At 42.3% G+C, this 27,998-nt stretch overlaps 1 protein-coding gene across 1 annotated transcript in view; it reads left to right on the top strand.

Moving 5' to 3' along the window:
• PAFAH1B1 (platelet activating factor acetylhydrolase 1b regulatory subunit 1) overlaps positions 1 to 27,998 on the top strand; it is an 88,453-nt gene that overhangs the window by 39,783 nt on the left and 20,672 nt on the right. Inside the window, exons 3-5 of the mRNA XM_075594369.1 lie at positions 9,624 to 9,708; positions 11,289 to 11,363; positions 20,045 to 20,251. Of these exons, the coding sequence (XP_075450484.1) occupies positions 9,624 to 9,708; positions 11,289 to 11,363; positions 20,045 to 20,251 (367 nt within the window). The remainder of the gene's footprint in view (positions 1 to 9,623; positions 9,709 to 11,288; positions 11,364 to 20,044; positions 20,252 to 27,998) is intronic.

Here is a 27,998-nt window from a genome sequence, read left to right on the forward strand (position 1 = left end):
TCTACAATGGGAAAAAAGAGATGGTATATATATATACATTAGGGTGTATGTTTAGCATTTATTTTGTTTTTATAAATTAGTTCAGTGGTTACCCTCCCAGAAGCAGGATCTTCAAAAGGGACGGGGGAATCCCTGCAACATAAATGAAGGTTGCTAAGAAACTAAATGGTGTTCAGCTTGTGAGAAACCAGCCCTAATAGGGAAGTAATTATGTGAAGATTGTCTTAAGACACCTGCAGGTGATACCAGTGAACAAATGAGCATTTTCTTTATTGATGAAGGAGGAGAGTTGATGCGGCAGTGCAGCAAGCTGTTAACCCTGCGCAGGAAAGATCTATATCCCAGACCAGTCTGGATAAGGGGAAAGGTTTTTCATCATATGGGTCTGAAAGTGATTGTTTTCATGTGTCAGAGAATGAAATGGATTCATCAGATCAAGATATTCAGGAATAATCTGAAATTGATGTAGAAAGGGTGGATCCACTCATCAAAGCCTTGATACAGGTTTTTGAACTGAAAGACATTTAGGAGTTAACACAATGGTGATCTTGTGGCTCACAGAGTTGGGGTGTGCAGTGTTTGAGCTGATACTTGGAAGAAGTTGTGGGATCGAATCCAAACAGGAGGAGGTTGAAAACAGGCACCTCTGAAATTTAAAAAAAAAAAAAAAAAAAAAAAGTGTCCTGGCTGCTTCAAGAGTTGTACTGGCCTGCTTTGACAGGCTAGGCGTGCTACTACTGCTGCTACTACTGCTGCTACTGCTGCTACTACTACTGCTACTACTGCTGCTACTACTATTGCTACTACTGCTGCTACTGCTGCTACTGCTGCTACTACTGCTACTACTGCTACTATTGCTACTATTGCTACTACTGCTACTAGTAATACTACTGCTTTTACTGCTGCTGCTTTAAAAGGTAGAGTCTTTACTATCCATCAAGTAATTAAGCACCTCATTCAGGTGGAGTTGGCGCAACCAGACGCCGGAGTATTACGCCTAAAAGGTTTGGGAAGATGTATCCATTCCCACAAGAGGAAATGAGAAAGTGGGAGGTTAGCCCAAAGGTGGATCTTGCTATTTCCAGAATAGTAAAAAAGACCACAATTCCCTTAGAGGAGGCAGCGTCATTAAAAGACGCTATGGATAAAAGGATGGATTATGCATTAAAAAAAAAAAAAAAAAAAAAAGCATATGTTACGGCAGGAACAGCCTACAAGCCAGCCATAGCAACTACATCAATTGCTAGAGCTATGCGAGTGTGGATTGCCAATATTGAAGAGGCAATAGACAAGGGTGTAAAAAGAAGTACTATTCTTAAGGCGTTGTCAGTGGTGAAATGGGCAACTGATTACATAGCAGAAGCCTCATTGGATGCAGTAAAAATAGCAGCCAAGTCTATGGTACGAGCGGTATCAGCAAGAGGAGCTTTATGGCTCAGACAGTGGATGGCTGACACAGCATCAAAGAACACCTTATGTACATTACCATTTGAAGGTGAATTCCTATTCGGCAGCAAACTAGATGCAATAATAACAAAGGCATCAGGACAGAGCCAGGAGATTCAGTCTCCAACAGATGAATAAAATCAAGATAAAGAGATGTTTAGCTTCTGAGAATCCAGCTGTTATAGGAATACGGCTTTAAGGAAATTACTACAGGCAGAAGTAATAGAAAAGGTAAGAGGAAGCGGAATTTTTCCAGAATAATTTTGGTAAAGATGCCTACAGGGGATTACAGAGCAATACTAGACCTAAGAAAGGTAAATTCAGTCTTGAAGATAAGAAAGTTCAAGATGGGGTCTGTAAATCTGATTATACAAGAGGTACAGCCAGGAGACTGGATGGTGGCGATAGACTTAAAAGACGCTTATTACATGTACCAATAGCAAAAGGGCATCAAAGATTCCTAAGGTTTGCAGTAAATCAAGAGTATTATCAATACACAGCACTAACATTGGTCTGGCAACTTCCCCAAGGTCGTTTACAAAGGTTCTAGCCCCTCTAGTGGCAGAGATGAGAAAGGGGGGTAGAGATATACCCTTACCTGGACGACATCCTGGTAAAATCAAAGAATGGGGGGAAACTCCAACAAGACCAGAAAATGGTAATAACCTTCCTAGAACATCACGGTTGGTTAATAAACAGAGACAAGAGCATTGGGTACCCACTCAGCTCTTAAGATTTCTGGGAGTGAGATTGCCAGAGGCAAAGGGGCTAGACATAGCCATGCGAACAAGGAGGCTCAGAAAAGCTACCAGGACTTCTGCAGAAGAATGCATGAGACTCCTGGGGAAATTCGCTTCAACATTAAGCGTTGCATATGAGACCTCTGCAAAAACAATTTTCTGCAACAATGGAACGGGAATCACAAAGACACAAGACAAAGAATCTTGTTACACCCACAAACAAAACAAGAGTTAAAAGGGTGGGAAGATACCTGAAACCTGGTCAAAGGGAAAACGCTACAACCTGTGCACTGGTTAAAAATTACAACAGATGCGAGCAAGACAGGTTGGGGGGCTCAGATGGGAGAAGAAGTGGTGCAAGGAACCTGGGGAAATCAGGTAAACCACTTACCATCAAATCTGCTGGAATTAAAAGCAGTACAAAAGGCCCTAGAAGTTTTCCAGGACAAAATAAGAGATGGCTGTATAAGATAGAATCAGACAACAGCTCTGTGGTCAAATATATAGCCAAACAAGGAGGAACCAGGAGCAGAAAGCTGATGAAGCTCACAGCAGAAATACTCGGTTGGGCAGAGTGCCACTTGTCGGATATCACAGCCATACATATCCCAGGACTAGAAAATGTCACAGCAGACTTTCTAAGTCGCAATATCATTCACCCAGGAGAATGGGCGTTAAATCCAGGAGTGTTCCAAGACCTGGTAGAGCGATGGGGTCAACCAGACATCGATCTGATGGCGACACACCAGAATCGCAAAGTAAGGAACTATTGTTCCAGACAATTTCACCCAAGCGCACAAGCTACAGATGCTCTCAGTCTCAAATGGGACTTCAAATTGGGATACCTGTTCCCTCCAATTCCTCTGATTCCAAAAACAATCAGGAAAATCAGAGAAGAGAGAGCAGAGGTGATATTCATAGCACCATACTGGCCAAGAAGGCTTTGGTTTACACAACTGGTAAATATGGCAGTGGATACACCATGGCACATACCAGATCAAAAAGGCCTGATGCAACAGGGGCCAATAAGCCATCCAAATACCAAACAATGGGCTTTGACGGCATGGCGATTGAGCGGGAGACATTGAGACTGAAGGGTTGTTCAGAGAAAACAATTCAAACCCTCTTACAAGCAAGGAAAAGTTCCACATCAAGAGTATACCATAGAATCTGGCTCTGCTTTTGTGATTGGTGTGAAAAAGAGAGAAAATTTCCTTTCACCAAGAATTGTATCTATAGTGGAGTTCCTGCATAAAGGATTTGAGAAAGGTCTCAGTCTCAGCTCATTAAAAGTACAAGTGTCGGCACTATCAGCTTTGTTGGAAAGAAATCTGGCAGTAGAAAGACTGATAATCAGGTTCTTTCAAGCAGTTAAAAGGTTAAAACCTCAAATTAAGAACAGAGTACCTACATGGGACTTGTCGTTAGTCTTGGATGTATTAACAGCAGCTCCGTTTGAACCAATACAGGACATTGGCCTAAAATGGTTGTCGGGGAAAATGGCGTTTCTGATAGCAATCACCTCGGCAAGGAGAGTGGGAGAACTACAGGCGCTATCTGCTAAGGAGCCATTCCTAATCATACATCAAGACAAGGCAGTTCTTAGACCGATACATCAATTCCTGCCAAAGGTGGTATCACAGTTCCACATAAGTCAGGAGATGGTGATCCCGTCATTTTGTCCAGAACCAAAAAATGAGAAAGAGGAAAGGTTACACAAATTGGACGTGGTAAGATGTCTTAAGGTGTACCTAGAAAGGATGAGAGATATCCGAAAGTCTGACAAATTATTTGTCATCCCAGAGGGACCAAAGAAGGGACAAGCGGCATCAAAGACTACAATTGCACAGTGGATGGTGTCTTGTATCAAAGAGCTTATGAAAGCAAAGGACAAGATAAACCTTTGAAGGTGAAGGCCCATTCTACAAGGGCCATGGCTACTTCATGGGCATTCAAAGCCCAGGCCACACCAGGGCAGATATGTAAAGCAGCTGTCTGGTCCTCATTCAATACATTTCTGAAATACTACAGACTAGACGTACAATCATCAGCTGACGCAAGCTTTGGACGTAGAGTCTTAGAAACTGTAGTGAAATAAAGTGTAAAGGGTATTAATAAAGGTTGAACTGATAAGACATTAAACTGGTGTTGTCTATTCTGATGTTCCCTCCCTAAAAATTGCACTGCTTGGGTATGTCCCAATGGTGCCCACTGCCAGGGTGATCAGGAAAGGAGAAAATTTAAACAACTTACCGTAATTTTCTTTTCCTGGAACCATGGCAGTGGGCACATAGTTACCCTCCCTATGTATGTCTAATGCCTATCAGTTATATATTTTCAGCTATGGAAGAATCGTAAGACTAGTGTGCAGGTAGAGGGAGGGGCCTTATATGGCCTACCTGCAAAAGTCTACTTCCTGTCCTACCTAGAGTGAGAAGGGATTAACCCAATGGTGCCCACTGCCATGGTTCCAGGAAAAGAAAATTACGGTAAGTTGTTTAAATTTTCTCCTTTCCTAAACAATGTAAAAACAAAAATCAAAAAACATGTGTTTTTATAATATGGTTGCAATGAGGTTCTCCTTGAATCCAGGGATTAGCAAAAGACTTCTTTAAAATGTTTATGATTTAGCTGCAATATGGCACAAAGTTAGGAATGTGTCTAATCAACTCAATCATGTATTTTTTTTTTTTTAAGTTCCTAATGGGGTTGGCACCTGATTTATCTAAAATGTCCATAATACCAAGTATTGAAATGGACCTGGTTCGTGCAAAAGTCAAACTAGCTGAAAATATCTCACCACCCAAGAATACAATATTTTGCTACTCTGTAAGTTTTAATCAACCGCTGTATAAAAGAACAAAGGTGTTAAGGATAGAAAATAAGTTGTGTAGACAGAATAGTAGTTTGGTTATTTAGTGCAAAATAAGGTATTCCACCTTTAATTTACATTGTCTGAAATGAATAAAGGATTGACTACTTATGACCTAGGTTATCGTGCAAGCATTTCTGACACATTCTGGGATTTGGAGACTGGCAGTGGATCCATTTTGATTTTAATTTACAAACCTTATCACAATACAGTATTGATCCGATCCCATATTGAAAATGTGAGCTGCAGTTTGTGTTTCTGTTTAAGCGATGACTTTTCATTGTGTGACTTTGTCAGCTTTTCTAGCTAACAGGATTCCCTTTATCTTAAATGACCTAGTGTGTGACTGGTTGGAAACAATACAATTCCACCTATTCCTGCAGGCTGCTCATCATAAAAGCTGCACACCAGCGTGTCGGCTGTCATGAGGCAGACAACCTCTAACCGACCTTCCTGGTTGAGGCTGAACATTTGTGTTAATGGAATGAGTTTCTCATTCGGTTTAGTCATTTCATTTTTGGTTCTCAAATAAAATGTATTCTATAGCAACCTACTGCAGAGAAGCATAGTGAACATGTTTAAGTAAAAATATTAGGTAAGCATTGTTTGTTAATTTCTAGAAATCTTATGGGATTCCCCCCCACACTATGGCTTTGTGTAATCGAAAATTGCAGTTTGTGTTGACCTGACTGTGCTTGTCAAATGCCACAGCATATTTTGATAATTCTGTAATGCTTCCAATTTTAATTAAGGCATTTCAATTTTCCTTTTTGCAAGTGGTGACCTGTTCAAAACGACAAACCACCCTCCTTCCCCCCTCCCCCCTGTTTTTTTTTTTTTTTTGTTTCCTTTAAAAAAAAAAAGAGAGAATAGCTTATTGAATGATTCTTATTTCCCCCCTTCTGAGTTGTATGTATTTGTTGCCACACTTCATAATAGAATCCCATTCTACAGTATGTGGCCTGGTTGCAAATTTACTACAAAGTCTATTTCCTAAAAGGTCATGCTTGGCAAAATACTAAAAATGTTTGTTTTTATTTTTTACGTCTTTTTTCATATATAAAGGACTGATGTTATGATGCAATAGATAATCTGTTAAGGCGTTTGACATTAATCTCTCCGTTATATTTCCGTCCGTTTGAAGAAATGTTTTGTCTGAAATAAATTGTCCGTACGCACTTTAAGGGATACATTTGCCAGGCCATTTTTGTCATTAAATATTTTATTTAGTGACATTTTAGACACCAATAATGACAATCTGACTTCTCCCTTGATCAATATCCTTCCCATGTTTACTTATTTGTTATATCCCGTGTGCGCTTTTTTTTTTTATTATAAAGCGGTCCAACCATTCTTTGAACATATTTATTGTATCTGCTATCACAGTCTCCATGGGTAATGAATTCCACATTTTAACTGCCTTTACTGTAAAGGACCATTTCCTTTTTGTTGCTGGTGAAATCTCCTTTCCTCCAACGTTAAGGGATGACCCCGAGTCCTTTGTACTGCCCTTGGGATGAATAGTTATTTCGGAAGCTCTTTGTATTGACCCTGAATAGATTTGTATATCGTTGTCACATCCCCTCTTAGATGCCTCCTTTTTATTTTTTTCTATTGTAAATCTAATTTAGCTTGCTTCTCCTCATGTCAGATTTTTCCACCCCATTTATTAATGTGGTGGCTCTTCAGTGCACTTTAAGGAACTACGGTCCGTTTATGAAGTGGTGCCCAAAACTGTACTCCATGTTAAAGATTTGCTCTTACTGCTTTATACAGTAGCATAATTGTTTACTTTCCTTCCATCAATACCCCTGTTTAATGTAATATAGGATCTTATTTTGCCTTTGGAGCGATTGCATGACATTGGGCACTATTGCTAAGCCTGCTGTCTACACTCATAAATCCTTCTCCAAGGATTCGCCTCATTTTGCCCATTTCATTTGTAAGTTGCATGTTTGTTCTTGTTTCCCAAATGCATAACTTTACATTTACCTGTAATAAACCACATCTGCCACTTACCGGCACAAGTTTCCAGTCTATCCAAGTCCTTCTGGAAAGAAAGTCTGTCCTGCTCTGCCTTTTTTTTTTTTTTTTATTTTTTTTTTTTTTAAATGCGATGTATTGTCTTCAAGTTTGTCTTCCTATAAATGTTTTTTACATTGCATATTTGGAGCTGAACAGTGACCCCACAATTACTGGAATAATCAACACGTTTGTTACATGTGCTGCTGTTCCAGCTGGAGAAACACTATGGCTGTATAAATCTTGTGTGATTTGCAGGTCAAACATTGGTGACCATATTGGAGTTGCCACGAGGGACACCTGCAACAAAAGCAGGCATTATCTCCGTAACCGCGGTGTCCCCTCAGTTGAAAGAAACGTGGTTCATCTTCGGCGGCCACCTAGTTCAAACAATATTAACAAAGCAAAGACTTGTTTTCCTGCGGACGGCTTTATTTTTCAAGGCAATTTTAATAAATCAGTTCTGTAGTAAGAAAAAATACTTTTAGCATTTTCTGTTTTTAAAAAAAAAAACAACTTTGAAAGACCAATTTTCTTGTATTCTATTTTAACAAGCATGCTTGTTCCTATAGCAACGATTTACATTCCCCATATTTAAAGATGTCGCCAAACTTTGCCGATCAATAGACGGAGAACGAATTGACCGGCAGCTATGCAGTTCTTTAGGTAATTAGATATTGCCCACATGAAACTATTGAAGTAAAAAAATAAATTAAAAAAAGACTGAACTGCAGCTTTAAATATAGACCGGTTAAATTTTTTTTTTTAATTACAGCTCTCCATGTAAGCTGTGATCCAGTTTGAAATGTATACCTTGTCCTACAGTGAACTGTTCATTTAGGCTCATATGGCTATGCTGTTAACCAATTTTAATCAGCAACCTGCTAAATAAAACCCCCTTCATGTGAGGACATCGCTGCTTCCTATTGTCCCGTGAGACCTGGGACCTTTTCAATAGACATTTTGTGTGACAAGCCAGAGCTTCTACCAGCAGCCACTTCAGAATGTAAGGTTTTGGGAAGCAGTGCGTCCTTTGAGCTGAAATCAACACAGTTCAGCTCAGGATTACCCCTGCTTCAAATCTAGTACCACAAAAGAACAAACTGCCCCAATGGTCAATGCCCCATTAATGTCTGACCTTTTTAATGGAGCACTTAATGTGTGCACATTACATGCCAATGCTTATAATAAAAAAAAACTTAAACCGTAAAATGAAATACAAAAGTGATCAACTGTGTCTTAAAGGTTGCAAGTACCAAAATGAAGAGTGCCCACTTTATAACTAAAATATCTGAGATCACAGCCTTCATTTTTCTTTATCCTTCATAATCCAAAGTCAGATCAACTAAACGCAAAGATTTCCGTTTCATAGTAGAAAATACTGTACGTACATATACTTAGTCACCATGAAACTAAACTGTTTTTAGACGGTTTTGAAACTGCTTGTGGCAGAATAAGCAAATGCATAGAATGTGTGAATCTGTCCTGCGCTTCAGTGTGCAGTGTGGCAGTCTGAAATCGTGTCAGACACTGAGACAGCGCATGAGGGAGCTCCGCTTGGCCACAGAATTGACCGATGCAGGGGGCTGTTGTTAACTTACCTCACCTGCATCTCCGGTCTGGGGCCTGCTCACCTCGGCTGCTTCTGCGTGCCACCGTCTGGAAAGGTACTGGAAACAATGGAGGATTCGGGCGCAACTGCGCATGTCTGACTCAGAGAGGCTGCTGGGATCTTCAAAAAACTTTATTCGTGGAACACACAAGGGCTAGCACCGCATTCTCTGAGGGGGAGAATGCGGTGCTAGCCCTTGTGTGTTCCACGAATAAAGTTTTTTGAAGATCCCAGCAGCCTCTCTGAGTCAGACATGCGCAGTTAAGCAAATGCATAACCTGTTATGGTTTGCTTCAGGGTATGAACCAATCCCTGTCTAAGCATTAATATTGTTTGTTTGACGTAACAGCTATGTTAAAGGAGAATGCTGGTTTTTATTGAAAATTGTCATGCTGCATCATATCGGCTCCTAATACTTTGTAAAATCCTTTCAGATGCCAAGACATAAATCGCTGCAGGTGAGGATTAATATATTGGTTAAAGTTACACAGGCAGCAAACCGGGAGCTGTTCATTGCGCCACACAATGCCATGTGTAGCCTTATGCAAGACGACATGGCTTGCAGTTTCGGTACTTGCATTGCAGGTCTTTGGTCTTTCATGTTCTGCTCTGGTCCTTTCCATGTTGCATTCTTCAGAGGTAGCTGCAAGGATTCTTTCCAACTAATCTGCAGAACCTTCGCCTCCAACCGATTGCAGCATACAGGTAGACATGTAGGGAGGGGTGTGTTATGAGAATTTAGAACTACTCTTGGTTCTCCGTGAGATTAATCAAGGTCTTGGTGTGATATTTCCTGGATTGAATTCTGTTCAAATCTCAAACTTCTTCTGAAGTCTTGCATAGTTTATTTTTTATATACAATAGCTGCACTTCATATTGCCATTTATAAATTTGTGTTCCTGTTCATAAATCTGTGTTTTTCTCCTTTCAGAAATCGAGCAATAGCAGACTATCTTCGTTCCAATGGCTATGAAGAGGCCTACTCGGTTTTTAAGAAGGAGGCAGAACTTGATATTGTGAGTACCAAAGTGTGTGTGTGTGTGTGTGTGTGTGTGTGTGTGTCACAAAAAGATAGACCAAAAGATAGTGCTAGAGGGGCCTCCCACCTCCGTGGCCATGGACCCTCCGACACTTTCTCATCACATGACCGCTCTTCGGTGCGATCCGCTCTTCGGTGCGATCATAGGATCCCTCCAAGATTCTGTCTCCCGGACCAAATGGAAGGTGTGCAAAGATTTACCAGGTGGCTTATCCAAAAATACTGGACACAATGGTGAAAGGGACAACATGCTTCACACCTAACCACTCCCCTACACCTCACCGCTCCATGCAGTTTATTCCTTGGTCCAACACCCAGGGATCCTGTCACCTCCTGATTGACTGCATTACCCAGCAGCAACCAGTCGGGATGCGGGGTGCCCTGCTCAGGGAAATCTCGCAGCCCCCAAGCCCATAAGGTCACTATGTCCAGAGCGATAATGCCTGACACCTGTCCAGTGTCCAATTAGATTCCAGTTCAATACCCACCCTCACTTCCTTCAGTGTAGTACGAGATGGACAGCGCTGATCGCGTACAGCCCCAAGAAACGAGCAAAAGCCAATGACGTCCAGTGGACATAAGGGCTTATGGGGGGTGGCTATTTATGACGTAGAGTACGTATGGACAATTAAGGAATTAACCGTGTACCAAATTATTATTCATGGATTTCCCTAGTAGATGTTCACTTTGAGGAATATACAGTTATCCTGTACATTACTTTTTTTATTTTTTTTTTTTTTTAAACTAGCAAAGCATTCCACCCCTTTATTTTTAAAAAAAAAAATTAAGAGAGCATTTTGTGACTTGGAGTCTGCATGTTGGTTTCTGATTTTCATTTTACAATGCTAAAATAGTTGCATTGAACAGACACTACCTGGATCAGTTTCTTATAAATCTGGTGATCCTTGCCTTTTTTTTGTGTATGTATGTGCAACCCCTGTTCTGAGCACAGAAATGCCAGCTGCTCCTTTTATTTAAGTTTACTTAATTTGATTGCAATGGGTAACATGTCAAAGGTAACCATTTAAAATGAGCGGGTTTTCATTACTTTTGCCAATGCGATCGGTTAGTGAGTTCCGAGTCCTTATTTCTCTCCCCTCCCCCCCTTTCCCCCCTAACCGATGGTGAAAGATACGAAACGGGTTTAATTGTGGCAAAAAAACAATGTGTCTTAGTGCTCAGTCCCGGGTGACATCATGGCACTGAGAATATTGAAATTCTAATTACAGTCTCTATTCCTGGGTTTTGGTTTTTGTCAAATGCTAACTAACAAGAGCATGTTGACTGACTATGTATTTCTATTAGGACTATTATAAAATAATTGTAATTTCAGTTTTAAATGGCACAATTCTCGCCATCTAGTGCATGAGAATGTAGTCCTGTTTTTTGTATTTGAGATTACGCCTCACGTCACTATAAGCCTCTTGCAGCAACTGTAGGAGACAAACATGTATGATATATCATCTGTTTCTGGGTGCCATTGGGCCTTTGTGATTGAAATGACCCAGAATCTGGCACATCCACAGTTGATTGTATAAAACTTTTTTTGATTTTCAGAATGAAGAGTTGGATAAGAAATATGCTGGACTCCTGGAAAAGAAATGGACATCTGTTATCAGATTACAGAAGAAGGTAAAATGAAGATATCGTTTTTTAGGGAACTTTCACTCATTCATAACGTGAATGAAGTGAATCAATGGAAAATGTCGTGCGATAGTGCCCCAATCCGCACTATCCTTTAAATGCATAAAACCCTAGAGCTGCATTATTGTGCTCCCTGCCATCAAAGGGATTAAAATCAGGGACTCTTCCCCCCCCCCCCCCCCGCCTTGAAATATCTAAAAGTACAAATTGACAAGATTTACCTTGATTATAGCCCAGTTTTCCTCAGGATTGGGCTCTGAATTGGCTTGGTTTCTGTGAAGCTGCCATGCTTTGTGGCAACATGTGACACGTGTAGGTCACGGAGCATTGATGTTGAAACAGCACAGACACAATGTGTTGGGTATCCATTTATTTTGTTATAAATAAATTAACAAATCAAGAAGGGTGCATGTGCTGTGCTTAATGGCAGCCTGTTGGTTCGGTCGGTGACGGGGCTTCATAGCCGAAACACAAGGTTCCTCACCAAGGTCCTCCTGTTCAGAACTTGCATAATTCCTACGGCAGGCCTGCACAACTCGTAAAGCGAAAAGGGCCGAACTGCTCCAAGGAAAAAAAATTTGGGGCGCACGGGTAAAATCATCGTCATCATCATCATCTCTCCTCCAGCACCCTCATCATCATCCTCATATCTCCCCCAGAACCCCTCACTATCAACCTTTGCGATACTCCCCATCTATCTCTCATACCCCCATCTCTCCCCCTTACCCACACATATAATACTCCCCCTCCACATCAAACACACAATACCCCTCTGCACACCACACACATGCCACCCCACCTGCACCTTACATCATTCCCCCCCCCCGTGCACCTCACATCATTCTCCCCCCCGTGCACCTCACATCATTCTCCCCCCGTACACCTCACATCATTCTCCCCCCTGCGCACCTCACATCATTCTCCCCCCTGCGCACCTCACATCATTCTCCCCCCTGCGCACCTCACATCATTCTCCCCCCTGCGCACCTCACATCATTCTCCCCCCTGCGCACCTCACATCATTCTCCCCCCCTGCGCACCTCACATCATTCTCCCCCCCCTGCGCACCTCACATCATTCTCCCCCCCTGCGCACCTCACATCATTCTCCCCCCCTGCGCACCTCACATCATTCTCCCCCCCTGCGCACCTCACATCATTCTCCCCCCCTGCGCACCTCACATCATTCTCCCCCCTGCGCACCTCACATCATTCTCCCCCCTGCGCACCTCACATCATTCTCCCCCCCTGCGCACCTCACATCATTCTCCCCCCCCCTGCACCTCACATCATTCTCCCTCCCCTGCACCTCACATCATTCTCCCTCCCCTGCACCTCACATCATTCTCCCCCCTGCACCTCACATCATTCTCCCCCCCTGCACCTCACCCCCCTGCACCTCACATCACCCCCCTGCACCTCACATCACCCCCCTGCACCTCACATCACCCCCCTGCACCTCACATCACCCCCCTGCACCTCACATCACCCCAACCCCCACCCGCCCCCAACGGCACCTCACGGAGCAGGCAGGACTAGCACACTCGTGCAGTCCTGAGAGCGGGTTCGCGGCTCCCGGGCGGGAGAGGGGGATCGCGGCTCCCGGGCGGGAGAGGAGGAGGGGGGGGACTCGCGGCCGGGAGAGGAGGGGGGGGGGGAGCTCGCGGCCGGGAGAGGAGGGGGGGGGGAGCTCGCGGCCGGGAGAGGAGGGGGGGACTCGCGGCCGGGAGAGGAGGCTCGGGAGGCAGGACGACGGGGAAAGCCGCTGCGGGCCGCACAATGAGTGCAGACGGGCCGCGTGTTGTGCAGGCCTATTCTAGGGGAACCCAAGCTCAAACTAAAAAGGCCCAGAGGCGGTAGCAAACACTACCTCGCGAGATGTTATTGACTTCTTAAAGAGCGCAAAGGGCCACAAGGCACCCGTGCCTCCAATTATGGCGCCCGTGGCATGGCTGATTTCGCCTCTTGATACCCCTCTCCTTTTCCCAGGTTAAATGCCTTTCTCCCATACAACCCTATAAAGCCTTTATTTTAATACTAAACGCAGTATGCCCTGCCCGGTAAGAGTAAGCACGTGCACACCATACTTTGAGTGCACAGATATCCGGGTTACCCATTACTTGCTCCCTAGTTATATTCCTTTATCTAACCCAGGCTGACCCGTGGGTCCCCATTCATTTCTCACTTCGTTTCCCCCCTCCGCCAATACCAACAAACCAACTTTATTTTTTATACCTGACAAGATAACCCCATAAAGAGTACGCAACCTTAGAGACCCTAACTAACAGTCCACAAGCTCTATAGTCCCAACCTAAAAGTATATACGGTGCCTCAGCCCTTTTCCAGGTAACCCCAAAACGGGGCTTAACACTAGACTAATGACTATCCCTACATAACTACTCATACCAACAGGTCTATTACATGTAAGCGGCCTGAACAGTCTGCAAAAGTAGAATGACCCTCTCTAACTATAAATACAAAAAACAAACCAAAAAAAAACAGCATGGCAATCTGTTTCTCCCCCCTCCTCCCCCCCCCTCAACGAGACCCACTTTAAATGAACAGCAGCCCTTACATGTTTCGACAAACTGTACCCAATGATATTTCACAGAAATATATAATCCGGACGGACAAAGCCTGTCTTTTAAAAAAAAAAAAAAAAAAAAATTTTTAAATATATATTAATGTCTTCGACCAATGTAGACCAGGTCAAGTGATTTTAGCAGGGCACTTCAACGAAGTCTTGGATGCCAAAATATATCCACCAAGGCCCAGAGTCCACACCAGTTGGCTATTATTGATTATAGACACTTCAGCGAGAAACTACTCCTGATTGACACATGGAGATACTGCTACCAGCAACAGAAGGATTATATTTTTCTCATCACCACACATTCCAAACTAATTTTATCTTCGAATCTTCAATGTTCCCACTAGTCACGGGATCAAAGATCCACGTCCCCATGGTCTCTGATCATGCGATTGTCAAAACTCAAATCAAAGATCTTGTCTTCCAAAACAGCCTGAAGGTGCAGGGAATGAATAACTCCCTCATGACCGTCCCAGAGGTTCTTAGGGAGGTTGGTGAGGAGTTGAAATCTCTTCAGAATAAATAACACCGCTGGGATCTCCCCAGCACTTCTGTGGAGAACCAACAAAGCTTCAAGTAGAGGGGTCCTAATAAAAATAGTTGCAGCAAGAAAGGGGTTACGGACAGAAAATATTAACTCCCTCACATCCTAATTAGAAAAGGCCCATGAAAAGAATCATTCCCACCAACTCTTCGCAGAAATAACCTATAAGAGGATAACATTGCCTCTGTCTGACCCTACCGAGAAAGTGATGACTTGCACCAACCAAAAGTTGACAAAGCCAATAAGGCAGCCATTATGTTGGCCAATAAACTAAACATAACCCACGATAGGCACATCTCCGCCATTACACACAAGGGAGACAACAAACCCCATTTTAATTGTAAAATAATTTCATAGATATTACAGTTCCCTATACAGCGGCACAAGTACTGGCCAGAAAGGCTGTCTCCATGAATCCCCAGACGCTATACTAAGCTCCATTAAATGACCAAATCTAAACAAAAAGGCCCAAAGTGAACTGAATGAGGAAATAAAGATTAAAGTGGGGGAGGTCATTAAGGCCCTAAAACCAAACATGGTTACCACAGATGATTACTAGAATCAATATAAGAAATTTTCAGCAATACTGCTCACATCTCACAAATCTCTAACTATATTTTAAAAGGAGCCCCCACCCCAAGTGAAATACTAAAAGCTAATATAGCTCTGATTCCCCCCAGTTTCTGATTCTTCTCTCGCCTACCATCTCCCCCCCTGCCTGTCTCTACAGCGGGGGGAGGGGGGAGCAGAGTGGGCCCTCCAAGAGCGCGGCCGCCCGGGCTATAGCTATGCCCCTGGCCAGGAGCTCTGTAACAGTTTTCCTTTTGTTAAGGTGTTGATAAAGTCTTGTTTCGGTGGTACCTTTATCCAATCAAACTGAACATTATATACCCCTCTTCCTCTCCACTATGTTTTAGGAGCTGTCGTCAACCTGGCACAATTTTCCATATCTGGTGAACATGTCGGCAGATACAGAAAGCTTGGACAGGTCTTTAAATTTAATTAATGGTACTCTAGGTACCACATTTCCCCTGGAGCCAGTGTCTGCTCTCCTCAATAGACCACTATAACATAAATAGCCCTCCAAAAACTAGGCACACATGTTTCCGGCCACTAGGTGGCATATCTCGGCAACATGGAAATAACCACCCCTGATCATAACTCAAATTACCAAGAAGGTTTGGGTTATGAGTGAAAAAAATCTGATCAGTTTCATAAATGACAGGTCTCCCTTTCTTCAAAACCTGGATTCCACGGTTGGCAGATGGGTGGGAAAGACGTGGACAACAACTTACTACCTATATGAGCTCCGGACAAAACCTACATTTGATTTCAAAGTGCCTGAATTATAGATATACAATTACTAAGAGCACTCCATACCCAGAGATAAGACCCCCGTTCTCTCCATTTGTCACAATTAATATACCTATGCTTAACTGATAAAACTGTTAACCCCCTTCCACCACCTTCCTTCCTTCTTTTTGTACCCGCCTCCCAACATATAAAATAATTAATTAATTGGTTATAAAATCTTAATCTGTAAAAAATCAGACTCGAGTACTTTTTAAAAAATTTTTTTTATAATTGTGCTGAATACTTTTTATGGGGGTGGAAGAGATCTGAATATCTATCTAGGTCCTCCATCCCAGTAAGGCTGCTTAATCGTTTTCTTTTAGAAAATGTCTCTTCCTGGTCTCTGTTTTTAATTCTGTGTCACTGGAGACCAGGAATTTACACCTTAATACCATTTTATATCACTGAGCAAAACAAAGTAGTAAAACAAATTAGTCATTTATTCCATAGAAACAAAGTGAATTACATTAAACAGGAGGAAAAACAGTTATAACCTTTCCTAGTTGCAATAGCACAGAAACCAGTCTTTACAAAGTCTTAGGTGACCGGGATTAAGCTTGAAAAGCCTGGAACCGAAATTGGCATGCAATTCCTGATGCCACCGCTCTGGAGGTGCATAAATCCCTTGACCAGGAGTGAGTAACAATCGTCCTTGTACTGTTTACGGCGTGCAGTTCCAGCCACGACTGCTACAAAGTATTCTGAGAACTTTTCCCTGAAAAGTGGGACTTGAAACTTCTGAAGTCGACTCGCGTCTCTTTCTCTCAGAGCATCTTTTGGTCAGTTAAAATTTGCTGCTGCTGTCTTGGCGCTTAGAATCTCCTGAGCTGATTGGCTGCTAGGTTTCTTATAGGATTTCAGTCCCATTCACAGAATACCTCAACCAATCTGAGTGTGGGAATATTCCCACCAGCCTATCAGCAATTTGCCGGTACCCTGAAGCTGTGCAGGCACGGATTTCAATTCTGCAAAGGGGCATGCGCCAACCTGGCACCTCTGCCACTTAGCATATTGAACCCCCTGCTGGGCCAGGCTCCTCAGTCTGGGTCCGGGCAAATGGTCGCCGGATAGCCTTTATTCATGCCAGAACTCGTGGTTACTTAAATATAACTCTGGTACTCCGCCCTCCCTAACACCGTGGCATCTCTGAGACTTTCAAGTCCGGGACCCGAGCAGACCGTGGCACCAAGCCTGGTGGCCATCGGAACCAGGGACTTGGAAATTCCCCAGCTCATATACAGTGCATACAACATATATACCTTTATACACCATGTTAATAAAAATCTCACAAAATTCTTCTAAGTCCCTCGCCCCCCAGTATCTACTGAAAAGACGCGCACGTTCATTTTCAGAGCTCCCAGACCCTCTTTTATATAAGAAGTTTGCTTAAAAGTTGCTTCAAATAACAGTTAGGTTAAGTTTCAGAGTTGCTTCTATTGTACCGAAGTTGGACCTAGAAATAATTTTGCACTGCCAAGCTCATGGATGGTTGGAGACACTCCGAACCTCTATACCAGATTCGGGTGTTTGGGGCATATACTGTGGGGGACTCCCCCCTAAACCAGGTACCCCTGACTATACCAGAGATACGCGTATCCCTATGCCCCCTTTTACCTTTCTGGTCTGTGCTGAAGCAGGGCATCCTGGCGGTGAGCCGTGTAACTGCTTTTCAGGGAGGACTTTGTCCGGAGATCTGTGTCTACATGTACCCGGGAATCTGACTCTGCTCCCGGATACATTTTTGGGGTGCCCAGCAACTCTGTTCCCCGGCTAGCTAGATACAATCCGACAACACATTCACTGCAAAGTACACCCTGAAACGCATAGCCTGAAAATCTGCACTGGTTAGCACTCCTGGAAAGGCAAAAGACACACATTCTTTATTGTCGCATATTTTACATACAATGCATGGCAGTACATATACAACGGTCAGGCCAAGAGCTGACCCTCTAAGACCCAAAACATGTATCATGGCCAACAAAGTCCTCAGAGCATCACAGTTCAACACGAACAGTTTTAGCAGAAAGCAATGCAGGATATTATTTTTTTGAGCAGTTATTTTCACCGGCGGACTTAAACACCATAGAATTGCAGTGGTAATGAAATGCTTGTTCAACCTATTCATGACCATACAGACAACGCACAGTCATTGCTATTGCATTCTTCGTGGTCTTGTCCAGTTCTCAAATCCCATTAAATAAAAGTTGTATTTAGAGACAGATGTAATAAAGTTGGACAAAATGTTACATTGATCTCACTCTGCAAAAGCATTGTTATCAAGTGGGACTTCACAACTAAAGTAGGGGTTTGGTGAGGAGTTAATGTAATAGGAAGCAAACCTCTTGGTCTTTCTAATTTATACACCCACACCTCTGTGTTCAATGCAAAAGCCATAAGACCCGTTGTCAACTGACTTTAGTCACAAGTCACTTCTAAAGAACTAAAGTGTTGATTGAGAGGCCAGAGTATTAGCTATTGACTGGCTGCTACACGCGCTGCTCAACAAACATGTTTCCATGAGTACAAGTTTCTATATTTTGAGTGATCAGCTCGTATTTCTATGTAATGTATGCAGCTATAAATATTCATTATATGAAACTCCTTGTCAGCTATGTCCATGGCTACCTCACTGTTTTGACTTTGTGATTTTGCTGTGTTAGTTTGTACAAGCAATTCTGATACAGTAATGTTCTACTAAAGAAAATAAAAACTTGCCAGTACCTCGAGTAAATCACTGGCAATTCTTTGTTTTTCTTCTGGGTTTTAGCAGCATTATAGCAATTCAAGCACTAATGGGAGGGTCAAGAATTGTACTTTGTTCAACCACAGAAAATTGAAATGCAGATTATAAGCAGCTCTGCCTGTCTGTTTTGTTTGACTTGGATTGGAAACGACGTCTCCGGAGTTGAACTGTGCTACATTTGACTCTGGTGACCCCCTTGGTTCCCGAGAAATTTACCGGGGGAAGGTGCATTCAGCAGCGGCCCCTCCAGGGGACAATGAGGGCGAACCAGCTCCGTGACGGCACAGCCCCCCGGCGCCCCGACACGCCCCCGGACGGCGCGCGGTCCAAGGCCAGGGAAAGCACCCGCTTTCCCTCAGAGCCTCAGTGCGCCTCCGCCCGGCTGGATCCACTATGGACTTAGCCTTATGCAGACCTATAGAAACCTGCAATGCTATCCATCGTGGCTTCCTATTGTCCCGTGTGACAAGAGGGGATTTAAATACCAGCCGCTAAGGCTTGAAATGATCTGTAGTGTAACGTGGCAAGCCAATCAGCCTTTGTTTAACTTGTATTATTGTCACATTTTACCCATATAATCTGCTACATGTACAGCCCCTCTTCGCAACATACTTTCTAAATTTAGATTTGTTTTAAGTATAAAAAAAACTAGGGCTGGTTTACAGACTCTCAAAGCCTGTGTATTTAAGGAAAGGGAAAAAAACAATCCCGAAAGTACAACAATATGAACGGTAAAAACTTTTTCTTTCTTTTTTTTTTATCAGTGTTTTGGTCATCTATCCAGATTTGCAATGCTTTAAAATAGTGGTACTCCACTCCAGTCCTTAAAGACCCCCAATAGGTCATGGTTTCAGGAAATCCCTGCTGAAACTGGGATATCCATAACCTGACCTGTTGGGGGTCTTGAGGACTGGAGTTGGGCACCGCTGGCTTAAAGCACCAATCCTCCCTACTTTATTTATTTTTCCCCTACAGGATGGGAGCCAGATGGTCCTATGGAGCTGTCCCACGCTATTATCAGCTCTTGGGATTCCCTGCTTCTAGAGATACTGGTAGTCACCTGGTTTAAATCTTCCCTGGAAAATAAAATAGCTGCCAAATCTTGCGCCAATAGGAAGCTGCAATAATAGTTTCCTATTGGACTGCCACTTAAATCCCCCTTTTTAACCAAGAACCAATACTGGTAATTTCACCTGTAAATATCTCAATTGGATACCTCTCCCAAGCAACTCTGCAGGACACCCGGTTCCCATACTATAAAAGAAAAAGGTGGTTTAGCTAGAGGGGGTTGGTCTTTTATAACAGAACTATAAAGCAAGTCCTGGTAATGTAGTGTAGCATGTTTAATTTGCCCAAAATATAATTTTGGATCCCAAAATAACAGCTAGTGGGAATTTTGCTACTTTTTTTTGTCCTATTAACATTGTGACCCTTTGACAGGTTATGGAACTAGAATCAAAACTAAATGAAGCAAAAGAAGAGTTTACTTCTGGAGGGCCTATCGGTCAGAAGCGAGACCCCAAAGAATGGATACCTCGCCCTCCTGAAAAGTATTCTCTGAGTGGCCATCGGAGTCCTGTCACCCGTGTCATTTTCCATCCAGTGTTTAGTGTTATGGTCACCTCTTCAGAGGATGCAACAATTAAGGTAAACTTAGGGTCTCAATTATACTTACTACTTGTTCTTACTGTATGGTAGTGAAAATTGGAGGCTACTGAGATGACCTAAATATGACCATTTGCTATAATACTGCATGGATATTTATTTTGCTACCTCTGCAAAGGTATCTGTACAACATGTTGCTGCTGCGCTGGTCTTCATGGCAGTCTCCAGAAAGCAGACTAGGGATATTACCCAGTTATTGAAAGGTTACCTGAGGTATAAGGAACTAACCTCCCCAAGATGAAACCATAGAAGTTCCTCAGGTTTGTGTATTCTCGTATCTTCACTTTCTCTTATAGAAGACCAACTTGTTTGAACATAGAGAGATTATTCGTAGCACTCCACACATGCTTTTATTTTAACCCTTGTGCTACCAGACATACCTGCAGTGTTGCAGTAAGACTCCCTGTAATGGTTTTACATTTAAAAATAAACCAAAAGAATAACTTGTAGGATCTGAAAATAGCTTAAAATTAGTTAGTCGGGGCAAAAGAGATAGCAGGACTTCTGACAAGTCTCCCTTTTAATATATTTAAGCCTCCCTGAAAAGAATTTTTCTTAAAAAGGCCTCTGCAATAATACCCTTGTGTAGGAGAGCATCTTGAAGGCTTTGTTTGTGTTTTCCCTAAGAGGAAAGAGGGGGCAGGCAACAAGTCACCAGTAACAGTTTGAAAATATGGGATTACTATTTTTTTCTTCTCATCTGGCTAGTCACTGCAGCGGTTAAACATGTAATACATGATACTTTGAATGTGACTGTTTCACATCTGGTCACACTACTAAATATTATCAAGGTGTTCAAGCGATTGACGAGTATTATGTCATGCTGCGGTAAGGTTTCAGCAATGGGTCCTTTCTCCAGCTGCATTGCAGTATCCATTGATTGTATTGGGAAAGTGTTGTTACCTGTTCTCCAAACTTTAGCTGGCTCTGTTACAGAGATTACATAGACATTTGATCTCGTGTGTGAAGCTTAGATTTACATTTCCTGAAGGCAGCAGTCGGTGGGAAACATGGTCACTTGGGTGATGCTCTACTTACGGTTTAGTAAACACAGGCTGTTTGAGGCAGTTAGAAGGTTTAGTGTTACAAGTTAAACTTCAGCTTTCACTTACACTGGCCCAAGTATTTACCTGTGGCGGTGTCTCCAGAGCCTTTGTCCAGCCAGTTCAGGCCCTTTTGGCATATTGGTCGAAGAGCACAAATATACATGTCGTCTACTGTGATAGTCGCAAGAAGTATTATACCAACATAAGTCTCTAGGGCAGTGGTGGACAACTCCAGTCCTTAAGGGCCACCAACAGGTCAGGTTTGCAGGATATCCCTGCTTCAGCACAGGTGGCTCATTCTTCGACTGACACATCCAGCCACCTATGCTGAAGCAGGGATATTCTGAACCTAACAAGAGACAGGGGGTGCCCAATGCTGCATCCAATTGACAAAACATATAAAGTAAAATACTTCAATAATAATAATTGGTTATTTAGTTAACCCTTTGGCCAAAGGCATCATAAGCCTGCATACCAACGTCAAGGTATAACCAAAATAATGCAGGTCCTACACTACACTGTGAAACCTTTCCTTTTACCTCTGTGAGAGGGGAAAAAACCATAATGGGTCTTGTTCCTGCAGCAAGTGAAATGACCTTCCAAGTTAAAAGGGTGAAGGAGGAGGAGTGAGCTCTGGGGGGAGGTGCCACAGCCTCCAAAGAGACATAGGTTAACACAGATACCCAGCAAGCTCAAACTCCCCCACCCACCACAAAGTGAATATATATTTATGTCAACCAGAGAGCTACTGAGCGTGGCAATTGTATATAACAAGAGACAGGGGGTGCCCAATGCTGCATCCAATTGACAAAACATATAAAGTAAAATACTTTAATAATAATAATTGGTTATTTAGTTAACCCTTTGGCCAAAGGCGTCATAAGCCGAACCTAACCTGTTGGGTCTTGAGGCCTGGAGTTGGCCAACCAATCTCTAGGGTGAGACCACCTGAGGAAACGTACTTTAGAGTACTATTTTGTTCATTTTGTGTTGACTTTTTTTTTTATAACAGTTTTGGCTATACGAACTTTGTAAGGTTATATTTTTTACAAATTTTATATCAGGGAGCAGTAAGTAGAAATACTTGCCCCATTTGCTGATTTCTGGCATGTAGGTGGGTCAAGGATGTGAAAAGAAAGGCAGGTTGTCGCACAACTTGTGGCCGGTCACTTTTCCCCCAGAATAGTTAGCGTGACCCATATGTGTGTGTTTCAAAGTTTAATGATTTTAATTTTGCCGTAATTTTAGTTTGCTTAATGTTGAGCAATAAATAGTATTTAGTTGGTCACCCTGAATTCAAATTTTGCCTTAAATTTCGATTAATTTTAAAATAGTTTTAGGTATATTTTGTACGTGGTCGGCAGCCTTTGTGACGTGAACCTATCATTACAGTGGTTAATGGTCAAAAGTAAGTACTATCAATTCAGAAGTCGGGTCAAAAATCTTACGCTGTGCTCATACATTCCGCTTGCTTGCGAGTGAGAGTGCGAGCTCCATCTGTGCCACGCTGCTGTAGCACAGGAGATCTGTGCTCAGTTTTCCAGGCGTTTGGAGGTGTGGCTGACTCGTCACGAAACTGGTTCGCCCTCATTGGCTGAACCAGGTGATGTCATGTGGCAGTCGCCTGAGAAGACAAAATGTATTATTGACTTAAAACGCTGCCGCGTCAATGCACTACATCACTGGCAGCCAGTTGGCTAACTACTATAGCCAAGTACTTAATTGTGCCTGACTTGCTCACGTAGCGACGCCGGCAGCATAATTTCGGCCTTACTCTGTGTACACTACTGGTTTACAGGTACTCAAAGGTTTCCCCCCCACCCCCCAACGCTGTAGAAAGTGTTGCATCAAACAAGATTCGTGTTAAACATGGCAACAGTTTTGGACTCATGTTCCAGCTTTAAATGGAAATGGCCGACATCTTATATAGTGAGCTTCCTAATAGAAGCAATCCATCAGCGCTCTTGGTGTCAGTCTTCACAAACATGTCAGGACACCTTTTTGTTTTTGTTGCTAATTATTAATTTTAAGGTCTAGAATTTCCTCCCAGCTAATTGAGTGGTGTTTAGTCAGCATTCCCATGATAATTGCTTGTCTTCACCTTTTACATGCGAGATATCTGATTTGAATTTTTTTTTCCCCTACTGTCACACTTAAGCATATTTTAAACGGGGCTACCCGTAAATTCATGGTAAATGTACTATTCTGGAGATGCCCAGCTTATTTGTGTGGAGCCATCCTTAACCCCTCCATGTCCAGCTCCAAGTCAAATGCATTCAAATGACTAATTCTCTGTAGTGTTCATTTAATTTCTTAAAATAGCCATATACATGGGCAGTTAGACTTTATTTTACATTTTTTTTTTTTTTTTTACACGCAAGTAAGATGAACACACAATCAATATGATGTGTGAGTATTTGACAAATGTAAATGCCAGCAGAAAGGGTACCTAAGAAGTCAAAGGCATAAGTTGTCAATGTTGGAATAACAGAACAACAAAAAACATGCACAGTTCTCATCTGGTCCAAAGTAAATGTAATGATATATTTTAGAGGCGATTAGAAATAGCTGAAGGTACTTTCATTCTAGATTGCAAATCTTGTAAATAGAGTGGAAAGTGTTGCACAAGACTTGTGTGGTCCCTCCACTAAAGTACCCCTTTAAAGTGCACTCTCCTAGTATGACAATATACTATAGTAGTAGAGAAAGCATCAGTGTTAATACTAAGTAACCCCTAGTATGTAGTGTACAGTAGATATGGTTAAAACCAAGTTTATTAAACTCAAAACTAAAAGCTGGGTCTAAAAGTTTGCACATACAAACAGATGGTGTGTTAGGTTTACAATACCCCTTAGGTGTTTATATTATAACTAACACACCATCTATATATGTTTGTATGTGCATAAGTTTTACATCCCGTTTTGAGTTTAATAAAATTGATTTTAACCATATCCACTGTACACTACATACTAGGGATTACTTATTAGTATTAACACGGATGCTTTCTCTACTACTCTAGTCTCACTATAGTATATTGTCATTATACTAGGAGAGTGCACTTTAAAGGGGTACTTTAGTGGAGGGACCGCGCAAGTCTTGTGCAACACTCTCCACTCTTTATTTACAAGTTATATTATTTACCCTTGTGCACCCCTATTCTTTGGTAATAGGCAGAGGGGAGGGGGGGGGATTATATCTACGTTTTAGATTGCAAATCTGTTTTATTGAATTGTAACCAAGTGAGAGAATTAATTGATATCCATTAAATAGCACCTGAATATAATAAACGTGATATTTTTTTTCACTTCCTTATTCATGCATAAAATGGATAAGATTCTGCGCGATACTAGAAGTTTTAGTAGATCGAGATGGTGATTGGGAAAATTATGTGCAATGTTTAATGTATAGAGAAACTGTTGTTTGTTTTTTTTTTTTGTAAATAAAAATATAGCTGAAGTAGCTTCAACAAACATACCATTGGTTTGCCTGCCATGTTATTTTGTTACCTTTCCTGTTGGTCCAACTGATGTCTTCTCTACACCAGTAGTTTTTTTTGGGATGGTCTTTCAGACTACATTCTCAAAATAGAAAGGGCAGTGGCTATTTGGACACAGTCAGTATTACTTGATTGTAGAATGTAATTTTCAAATGAATATATTATTTGAACTGCTTTAGCACCTTTTTGAATTTCTATGTGCTACTCCTCTCAGGAGAATGATTCAGAGCAGCTGTTTGACTGAAAATTGGTGGTTCTGTCTGGGCTTTGTTTTTGTTTTTTTTAACTAGGTGGGTTGCAGGGGTTTTCCAGAGACAAATAATGGAGATTCTCATGTGGAATTAAAGAGCTGCCAGAAATAAACATGGCAGAAATGCCAAGTATGTGTGAAATATATATTTGTGTACTTATGACCCTTTAAAGGTAAAATATTTATTTATTCTTTTCCTCAATAATCAGTCATGGCTATATTCAATTTTGTTTTACACAAGTGATGTCCTTGGTTTTATTAGTTGACATTAAATCCAGGGTAAGCCTGTTTCAGAACCATAGATCAAGGGAGCAGAGCTTTGGCAGTGTAATTTCTTCCATGCAATTTGCAGGACTCCTCGAGGTTTGAGTTCATTTGACACAAATATTTCTTTGTCTATTGAACAAAACCTACATTGAGCTACCCAATTTGTCCATGACACTGGTGTACACAGAATATATTAAACTAGCAGCTCAGTTGACCTATGCTTCCCTGCATTGTGAGATACCAGTATACTTTACAAAAGGCAAATCTGAAATGAATCCCAGTTTCCCTTCTTCCCAGATAAAGAGAGAGTGTTGCAGTTTGTGAAGCTCTGCTTTGTTTTGTTTCGGAGCTGTATTCCCAGTGACTGCGAGGCAGTTTTAATTTTGGTATAGGAGATGATGGGTCTTTACAAAAGAGTACAAAACTCTTTTATAAACATGTTGTTTTTAGCCCTAAAGGGATATGAACCGTTTCAATGTTCCTAATGGGGGATATTCGAGTATTAAACAAAAATGAAGGGGCGTTTATCAAAATCACCCAGCTGAAGTGGTGCAAAAGAGGGAAGAAATGTATGTCCTTTGAATCTGGTATGTTTTTTTGCATCCATGTCTCACTGTGCAGCATTGAATAATAACACACATTGTTCTATTGGAAGATTACCTAAACTGTGGGTCCCCCTGTCGTTTAGGGGACCCCCTTGTTAGGTTGCAGCGAGCCCACGGTGGAGCAGCTGCTCACTTGGATAACTGGGGAGACAGGATGGCAGGTGGGGTGGCTACTCGTTCCAGCACGCGATAGACATGCCACAATGTAATCTGGAGGATGTTGTGGCTTGCTATTGGTGTCCCCTGGTGGCCATGTGTGTGCGTTTTTTGTTGTTGTTACAAAACTAGCAAAAATAACTAACAAATCTCCGGTACCAGGGTTTCCCTGGAGCAAATCAGGGGTTCACTCATTTCTGGGGACCCACGGCTAGAGATTAAAAAAAGAAAAAAAAGAAGCAGATTGAACATGTTCCTTTTTTACCGAATCGGAACGAAGGACCCACAGAGCTGTACCACACACTATTAAGCGTCGACACTACCTCTCACCCTCCAGAGCCTGTTTTTTTATATCCCATTCTCTGGTCCCTTTTGGGGAATAAAGATCACTCCCATGGACCAATAGGAATTTGCAGGGTCAGTGTAGCCACTTCCTATTGGGTTACCCTGTTGGCCATCTTTGATTTTATTTTAATTTTATCTTTTACTTACAAAGGCAAAACTCTTGTTGGCTGGGGTTCCCCAGAAATAGAAATAGTGCTGATCAGCTCTAGGGAACCCCACAATTTCAGTAAAATCCCGCATCTCACACTCAATTCTCCTCACTTTTAAAGCTTTACACTCTTCTGCCCTTCCTTAGGCCAGGGCCATGGTCAAAAAGACAGCGCTGAGGCGGAACACTTACCCCCATCATCCCTACTGAGGGCGGCTTTAGATGGCGCTTTCTGAAGCGTGTGGAATTGCAGCCGACAGTAAAATGTTAATTTTCCCGTGGAGGGCCGGTCACGTGACCGCCAAAAGCCAATGGCAGTCGGTGACGTGCGCGCTAGCCCTGCCTCCTGCCCCGCCTCTCAAACGCGCTCACTGATGCTCATGCAAGGACAAATAAAAGCTCCTGCTTGGGCAGGAGAGCATGAGCGTCAGCGCTGTATTTTTAACCATGTCCGAGGCCTTATATCTCAGCCCTAATTTCTCACTATGCACCATCCCGACTCTTGCGTTCCACTCAATTACGTCTTCTCTCTACCCCCTTTGTATCTAAAGCCCGCTCCCACCTTTAAACTTTCCTCCTGACTACCTCACACCTCTGGAATGCCCTTCCCCTCATTACCCGACTAGCACCCCCTCTAGCCACCTTTTAAAACCCACCTTAAAACACACCTGCTTATCGAAGCATATGAGTAGCACCGTGGCTAATACTATACACCTAATACATAAAGCTTGGCCCCCTGCAGATACACTTACCAGAACGCCCTCCTACTGTCTGTACGGTCTCCTTACCTACCAATTAGATTGTAAGCTCTTCCGAGCAGGGACTCCTCTTCCTAAATGTTACTTTTTAAGGCTGAAGCACTTATTCCCTTGATTTGTTTGTATTATTTATTATTGATATAATTGTCACGTGTATTACTACTGTGAAGCGCTATGTACATGAATGGCGCTATATAAATAAAGGCATACATTATGCAAATAACTGGATTGCTGCTTTTGGTCCAGTGGAGGAGGGTGCAGAACTGCATAATTAAAGCCGCAATAAACCCAGTTTTAAATGAAATGTAAAAAAGTTAACCAGCCAGACTTAACCACCTAAATATTTCAATGTCATGGCAACGACCTGTGTAAGGGGTTAAGCCTGGGTGATTTAACATTAATAATAATTTATTTCATATAACGCTCTTCTCCCTATTGGACTATAGCGCATCACAATTAGTGTAGTGCATGCCGCACAGCACAGGATTTTTACTAAAAATACTTACTGGGTCCACGAGCATCTGTTTTTAATGCTCACAATAAGTATCACGGTTACAGTACTGTAGTTGGTAAACTTAATGCGATTTTGGGGGGGGGGTGGGATTTTACTCTGGTTGCTCCCTTTTTATATGATGTCACTGAACAAGTTTTTGGACAG

The sequence above is a fragment of the Ascaphus truei genome, chromosome 3 (assembly GCF_040206685.1).
Source record: "Ascaphus truei isolate aAscTru1 chromosome 3, aAscTru1.hap1, whole genome shotgun sequence".
NCBI lineage: Eukaryota > Metazoa > Chordata > Amphibia > Anura > Ascaphidae > Ascaphus > Ascaphus truei.